General features: G+C 38.7%; 1 protein-coding gene across 1 annotated transcript in view; it reads left to right on the forward strand.

Annotated features, from left to right (window-relative positions):
• RAP2A (RAP2A, member of RAS oncogene family) overlaps nt 1–7,529 on the forward strand; it is a 31,757-nt gene extending 24,228 nt beyond the window's left edge. Inside the window, exon 2 of the mRNA XM_054219994.1 lies at nt 3,508–7,529. Coding sequence (XP_054075969.1) covers nt 3,508–3,745 — 238 coding nt within the window. The 3' untranslated portion in view covers nt 3,746–7,529. The remainder of the gene's footprint in view (nt 1–3,507) is intronic.
• The last annotated feature ends 634 nt before the right edge of the window (nt 7,530–8,163 follow it).

Consider the following 8,163-nt stretch of genomic DNA (forward strand, 5'->3'; position numbering starts at 1 on the left):
TAGAATCATGTAATTCCACTACATCTGAGAAATCACCTCAGCAGTGGGTGTGCCAACATCTGGCCAGTCCAAAGCCCTGTGAATAGCGAGCGGAGCCTCCAGGGGTAGCCAGAAGTCACCTCCAGCAAGATCAGCAGCCGTGGTAAGGAGAGACAGGGATTTCCCCCGTAATCATCAGAAGTAAATTTGCCCTGGATACTAAGTGAGGCAGGAAATTCTGGCAATGTTGGGAGGTAAAGGGTGGAGAGCCAGCTTGAACTTTAGAGCTCGTAAAGTTTGATTTAGTCGAGAGCTAGGGTTTCCACGGTGTGTTAGCAGAACTCGAAAGCTGGGAAGTACAGTGTGGAGAGCCTTAGGGACTCTGATTGAAGACAAGCAGGGGCTGGAACCGCTACATGGAACCACATAGTTTCTGTAAAGACCTTTTTGTTCATGTATGGCACTGTCCACACAGTCGATCCATCATCATCTTGGTATCTGGAGAATACAATACACAAATGTCTGGTCTGGCTCTCCCATACTCAGCTTTGGTCTGGCAGGACCGATACTGAACTGGAGCTCATAAGCCCATACTGGAGCCAGTCTTCCACTCGGTATCCATGGACTGTTTTCCCATTATTTGCCACATTCCAACCTCCGTTATTCTAGATAATAGATACTGACTTTTCTGTGTAGAAAGACAAATTGCATGACTCTCTTTTTATATGTGAGTGTATATATATATATTATCGGCAGGCATAAGTATATATATTTTATATAAAATGTATATAAATATAAAATATGTCACAGAATATAAAAAGTATTTTCTCTGTAAAGTTGACTATTCAAAATTAAAGGTAATACAAGGATGTATTTTGCAAGAGCAACTTTATTTTTGCCCTGTGAGGAGGTATTTGATAGGATGACATAATGAGAGAGTTTTGCAGAAACACTTTCTTACACAATTTAATGTTGTAAAGTGGTTATTGAATGAAAATGGATTATAAGCTGAACAGGGTAAATGCAAGAGGCAAAAGCAGTACAGATAGAAAAGTGCTTCTATCTATTCCAGCTAATAGTTCCTAGATCGTCCTGTGCAAATAAATTAAACTAGACCGTTCACATCTATCCTGTCATCTCATCAGTTCTTCTTTTTGTTCTGCAGTACGAAAGTTCACTGTTTCCACTGCTCCATTTCCCAGGTGCTGAGTACTCATAGTAAACAGATCATCAGATATTTCATTGCCCAGCTTTTCTAGAGTTCCTAAACCTTTTTGAGCACTTGAATGTTTCAGTGGAACTGGCTATAAATCCGGAACAAGTGTGGGAGTTTTTTTCCTCATATGTTTCTCAACAAATCCGAGTGATCTTGCAGAATGAGAAGAGAAGGGATCTCGTGTTTTAATTCTGGCTCATCTGCTTCTTCACCGAATGTTTCTCAAGTGGCTGCTTTGAATTTCTCAATTTTTCCCACTGGTAAAATTGAGAAGAGGCAGAATACCGGGAGGAGCTGGTGAGGGGAAGTTTGGGGCCCTCAGATATCAAGAAATGCAGTGAAGGTGTACCTGATTCCACTTTCATTGAAGGGGTTTTAATGCTGTACAGCAAATACAATAGGACACATGCATCTGAACAATAAAGATAAAGAGAAATATTGGATTGCTGTCTTATCTGTTGAATGCCATCCATCTTATGTAATTAAAGACTATGCTGTCATGCGTTTAAATGCGGGAGGACAGATTTCAAGATGCTTGTGTGTATTTTGGTACTTAATTAATGGCAGCTTAGCTCTTGCAAGAGTTCCAAAGGTATCATTGTGCTAAATACTGTATATCCACAGAGTAAGAAATGGATTGTGTCTCTTCAGATGGTAAATGAGGATACGATAAATGGTGAAAGTGAGGGGAATTCTCTACTCTTATTGACCACAGCCCCAGACTGTGGATTAAGTGACATTCCCACGCTTAGCAAAGAGACATAACAAAAAGGCTAGTATTTCAGCTGTATCTTGGGACATAGTTGGACCAATTTTTGATACTGCTGTGGTGGTGTAAGAGTTGCTGAGGTGGTTTGGGAATTTACTGCCCTTTTATTCTCTCTGTGGGAGCTCACTGTCCCTGCAGTAGAGCCAACTGTTCCAGTGCGGAGTCTTGACAGCTGAGTTGCAGCATGGCTGGTGGATGTTTCCCTCGACCAGCTGAGGCACATGCACCGGCTCTGCTCTCCTGCCCTGCCCGGGAGGCAGGGAGGCAGGTGGGAGGGATGAAGAAGGAGTAATAGGTGGCTTAAGGACAGTGGTAGCTTCAACTGCTGCAGGTGTCAGCTATGACAGTTGTCAGTCTAGAGCTCGGTCTTACTGGAGTGATTTGACTCAAGGCAGTACTACTAAGCTAATGCAAAGTAGAAAATCAGGTTTAAATTAAGAAGAAACCATCTTGTTTCTCCTAGATCTTCGTTTAGTTTAAGTGCTAAAAGCCGTAATCTGTTTCTCTCTCAGTCCTTGTTGCTTTCGTGAGAAAGCCTGTGTAAGAGTATTTTGGAAATAGGCCCAGTGTTTTCTTTTCTGCTATGGCAAATATGTAAATTTAAAACCTGACTGAACACTTATTTAGTTCCATGTCTGAAGAAGGGTTTATGCATGTGAGGATGGAAAAAATAAAAGGCAGGCATTTTAATTTCTAAAAAATTTGGCATTCATCCCGTCACAAGGAGGTGCAAAGTAATAAATTCCTTCATAGCTTATATGATCTATTGTGCTGTCCAAGTTGATTATGAAGCAGTACTGTGATAGTATTGCCTGGAACTTAATTTTTTTTTTTTTTTCTTTTCAGCTTGTTTAACTGGCATAATGATGTGAATGCTGCAAGGGAGAGTTATATATTCTGTATTAGCTAATACATGGTTTTATATAACAGTACTTTTGTGTGTATACAGTACTTGAAGTGGGCTACGTTTCCTGAAATTTCAAATGAATTTACTGGCTCTTTGGTTTTCTCCCTTTTATTGCTAATCTGAGAGTTCCATATATGTTAACAAAAGATAAATGTACCCTTGAAAGGGAGAGTGATGCATCCTTATCACAAGCAGGAAATTCAACGTGATACCTGTTCAGGGGGAAGGAGGACGTAATGTTGAAGGGAGGGCTGGACATCCATCCTGTTCTTACACCCTAACTGAGATTGCCAACGTAGAAAATATTATTACATTCCTAGGTTTTTGTAGTGTGGAAGTGTTCCTGGCAGATTTGCTGGTGGGAAAGGAAGTTCAGAGGAGGAAGCATTCCCTAGAACTCTAAGAAAGCTCGGGGGGGAAAGAGATGTGCAACAAATTGCTAGAACGTGAGATATGCCAAGCATTTTTTCAATATAAAATTTTAAGATCATCCAAATATCTCTTTCCTGTGGGTCTGTACTGTTTGCAAATAGATGTTTACATTTAGAATTTTTAAATATATGCCATTTTAAAAATGTAATTATTGCTGCTGTTTTTGTTTTGTTTTTTTGTTTTTGTTTTTTTTTTAAACTGTAGGTATGAGAAGGTGCCAGTAATTCTGGTTGGTAATAAAGTGGACCTGGAAAGTGAGAGAGAAGTATCATCGAGTGAAGGCAGAGCCTTAGCTGAAGAATGGGGCTGCCCCTTTATGGAGACCTCTGCTAAAAGTAAAACAATGGTGGATGAGCTCTTTGCGGAAATTGTTAGACAAATGAACTATGCAGCACAGCCAGACAAAGATGATCCATGCTGTTCTGCATGTAATATACAATAGCATTAAAAATGACCTAACCTGGACTTAATTTGCAGAAATTTTGTAAGGTGGTAAAACTGTCTACTTCACTTCCTGGTTTGTGGGTCACTTGAAATACATCTGTAGTGAAGTAGCAACATTAACTCAGAGCTGAGCATTGAAAGTCAATCACTGACTCTGAATATAATTGGGTTAAATGACCACATCTCACCCGTTTTTCCCTTTGAGCACCTGCAATTTTATGGCATAGCCAGTTGATCTACAGGGTCGTTCCAGTCAAGCGTACGTGTGTTGTCATGTCAGACAGCAACAACAGCAACTATTTCCGAAGAAGCTGGAAAACTTTTGGAAATGGGAAACAAAAGCGGTGGAGAGAGTATCTCTGAAGAGCATTCACAACTAGCATAAGTGCGAAAGGAGAGCCAAGTCTTTCAGTGTCTAATTGCCGCGCTTCAGGACGTGCGCTATCACTTGTGGCCAAGGTCATTCAGTCAAATATGTTGATTTCACCAGAACTTCTGACAGTGTTAGAGGAAGAGGCTACCAGAGACCTATATAGTTTGGATTTTTTTCAAAATTGATGCTATTATTTCTACACGTTATCCCACATCTTGAAATAGAAAACATTGAATCAGTGTATGAAATGAGAGGCAAGATCTGAAAACAAATGACGGGTGAAGAAACAGTCTGGCATTGGAATGTTTTAAATCTTTAATTTTGCTGCTCAAAAATGGAGGATCGCTTCAGGTTTTGGTCTGCAAAAAGCCAAACAAACCCTCTGTTTACAAAGCAGGAAGCATCTTTATTTATCACTTTACTGATCCAGGAGGAAGCAACTGTGATGAAAAAAAATTGCTGAGCCTTACTAACAAGGAACACTTTAATAGATTAACTAGTACCATCTTGTAAGGAAAATTAAGCCATGTTGCATCCATATGTTCCCTTCTGCAGAAACCTCGTGGGACAGTATGAACATCCTGCATTTTTAAGTTTGTTAAAGACAACGGTTTTTCTTGCCTTTAAGGGCTACGTTCTCTGGTGTGATCCCTAACTAACCTTCGAAAATCAAGTTTGCTATTTGACAGCTTTAATGTTGAAAACTTAAATTGAATAATCATGTGAAATCATTTGGTTCAGAGGTGAAATAGTTACGGTTGTAATTCCTTAGGTGAGTGTGGAAATGGCTCTTTCATGGCCTGACACACTGTTCAAAGGTTGCCCCAATTATTGGAGTGTTAAATGGTGGGAGCAAATATTTTATTTTGAAAGGATGCTCGAGCTCTGACTTGCTAGTTTCATAGCAGTGAAGTATTTATCATTTGCATGACTAATGGCACAGAAATACCTATTCCGAAGTCTTACAATCAAAGTATAGAAAAGTTTTCAATCACAATGTTTAGATTTTAAATGCTGGAGAGATTGTCTTGAGCTGGATCTTTTATAGGTAAAATTGGCCATAAAAATACAGAGTCACTGAGCCTGTGGTCTAAATAACACCATGCGTTTATTAGTTTTTCAATCTTGTGCAGTAACAGTGTAGTTCCTTGTGTTTAAATGAGTGAAAACAGGGGTGCTGGGGTGTGTGTGTGTGTGGTGAGCGTGTATGTGTGTGTGTATATGGCCCTTAGAAATGCTGTAATCAGAGTTAGGTTCGAGAGTTTTGCCTCCATCTGCAGAACTTCCTAAAAACGCTCTCATCTGCTACAAAGGAAACTTGAGTACAAAACGCTTTGCAGATTTTCATACGTAAAGATCCTTAACATCGTGAATTACAGTTCCATGGATGATAACTAAAGGAAATCATATTAGTAGAAGAGAACTGTCCATCTCTGCCCTTAACCTTTCGAGACCTTTCCACAACCAATGTATCAAAGGGCATTAGATGTCGCAAAACATTAAGCCTTACTAGAAAGTAAATGTAGCCCATTTCCCATCTACCTTGCAGAGCTTTCGTTACTGTACTTTGTTCTCTTGGGGAGATAGGCACACCGTTTATTTCTGGCATCTGAATGCCCATTTTGGGTGCTCTGAATCGCCCGCCTAGAGGCACCTACCTCTTTCCATTGACTATATAGTAAACTTAGGCTTTTAACTTTGGTCCTCCGAGTCACACAACTTATATGCCTAAACTAGATGGTATGAATGTTCTCTTACCCTCCGCCTGCCCACTGTGTCAGCTGCCATGCTTAAGCAAGACATAAGACGTTGGATTACTGATATTTCAGTGTCTAAAATATCTAGATTGGGAAATGGTTTATTGAGCAGTACACCCCATTTGTAAAACAGCTTGTCAGTGTGAGATCCACTGCATAAATGCTCAAAAAAAAAAAAAAAATCCCAAACCCAAATTTGAAACTGAGTTGGAAGTGTGTGTTATGCAATGTTATTTACAGAGATGTTAAAATCTTACCTCACAGATTGTTCATCAACCAGGAAAACGGCATGAAGTACAATATGAACAGCCTAACATGAAGTTCATAATATAAAACAGATGGGCTTTTAATATGGGAAAAATTGCACAGTAAATTTTTAACAGAAAATACTAATGAAAATATCTCCCAGTCTTGTTTCTTTGTTACGCTCTTATATTTTCAAAAGCATAGGACGTATGTAAGCTACCACACAACGCAGTGCGGGGGGGGGAAGCGTAAGTGTTGTTTTCATTGTATAGTTCTGAGGAAGTAGTTATGCACTATTTGTATTTCCACTAATGTGAAGATAGTGGAGCTTGAATCAATGACAGTTGCACTCGACAGATTTTTTTTTTTTTTTCAAATTATAGGGGTAGCAGAAAGGAAGGTATGTGAGCCACACGGCAGCTGCGTGGCCACTCTGCGGGAGTCATTGGTCTTGGGTCACTGTTTCATTTGTACCCTGGTAGGATTACCAATTATAGTATTTGAAAGTTTCTTATAACATGCCTTAAAATATTATGATTTGTTCCAAAGACCCGCTTTTCCTTTGGCTGTTCTTGTAGAGCTTTGTACTTTTCTACAAAGACAGCATTTCTCCAGTTTTGTTGTTTTGGTTTTTTTTTAAATGTTGCAACTTTTATTCTTTTGAGCTATGATAGTGAGAGCAACTGTTTCCTCTTTCCCTTAAAAATACACACAAAAACTAGTCAAAGCAAACAAACCAGAATCAGATCAAGAGTATTAAACATAACTGCATTGGGTTTTGGTTTGGTTTGGTTTTTCCTGTTGTGTCCGTCCCTCCGCCAGCCCCTTCGGAGCATCAAAAAAATTTTCTGTTCTGGTTCTAGCCTCTCCCTAACCCCAGTGCTACAGTTGCCATTACTTTTCTGTGGGAAAACTACTGGTATTTGCTTTCCTGTATAGAATGTTGCCTAAAGATGTCAGCCATTTGGTTGGGGGGTTTTGTGCATGTTTGTTTTTTATTTTTATTTTTTTTACCAGTGTGCTGTCAAAGCACTGGTTAGGCTTTAATTGTGAAACTCCACAACAAAAGCAAATGTTTGACAACTGCAGGAGGCTTTTATCTGCATTGTTGTGCATCTGTTAATTCTTGATCAGGGTTTGAAGAAAGACTGAAGTGGGTTCTGGAATCAGGCTTAACACTGTTGATTTGGAGTTTCCTAGGGGTGAATTAATGTATTTCACAGTTAATTGTTGAGCTCTAATACAACTGGCAACTTAAAATGGGGCAACAGTTTGTTTTGTAACAATGTCAGTTGTTTAAACCTTGATGTTTCGAATAAAACAAGAATTGTACATAGAACTCAATGCAAACTCAGCAGTTGTATTTGGAGTTAAATTATTTTAACAAATAAATTTATTTAATGAAACCTCCCTTGCATTTCCTTTATTGTCTATTTTGGTTTGATCAGCAAGTTCATCCAAAGCTGACGAGGGCTACCCAGTAATTTCAAACAACACTGTCAACGGTTCAGCTAAGTATTTCTTGCCAAAATGCTATTCTGGTACAAATTACATAACAATAAGTAAAAAGCAAATGTACTTTAATTTTTATGGATGGATGCATGTTGTGGTTTAAGGTATAAGCTTGATAAAGAACCATAGCAAAGGGGTTTTTTTGTTTACTTATTTTCTTAGAGGGATATACATTGACAACAATCAGTAAGAGTCAGTATTTGATAAGATAAGGCTACTGTTATGGAAAAGAGAATAATGCTTACTGTAAAATACACTAAAATTATGTACAACTTGGTCAATATGTGATATAGTTAATACACAGAATGACTTTTATAACATTGAGGTTGCAAAGGGTTGAAAAGGGATTGTTTGTTATATCAGCTGTTGAATTGATGAATGTTTTGGAGGCTTTCAGCACTATACAAAAGGAGTTAGTGTTAGAAAGAACTTCAAATACAATTAGTGTTGCAGAGATTTATAAATGAACAGTTGAGCTAATGCTAACAGGATTATTCTAGCTAATTGACACTGATCAGCAGTTACATT

Source organism: Rissa tridactyla, chromosome 1 (assembly GCF_028500815.1).
Source record: "Rissa tridactyla isolate bRisTri1 chromosome 1, bRisTri1.patW.cur.20221130, whole genome shotgun sequence".
In the NCBI taxonomy this organism is placed as follows: domain Eukaryota; kingdom Metazoa; phylum Chordata; class Aves; order Charadriiformes; family Laridae; genus Rissa; species Rissa tridactyla.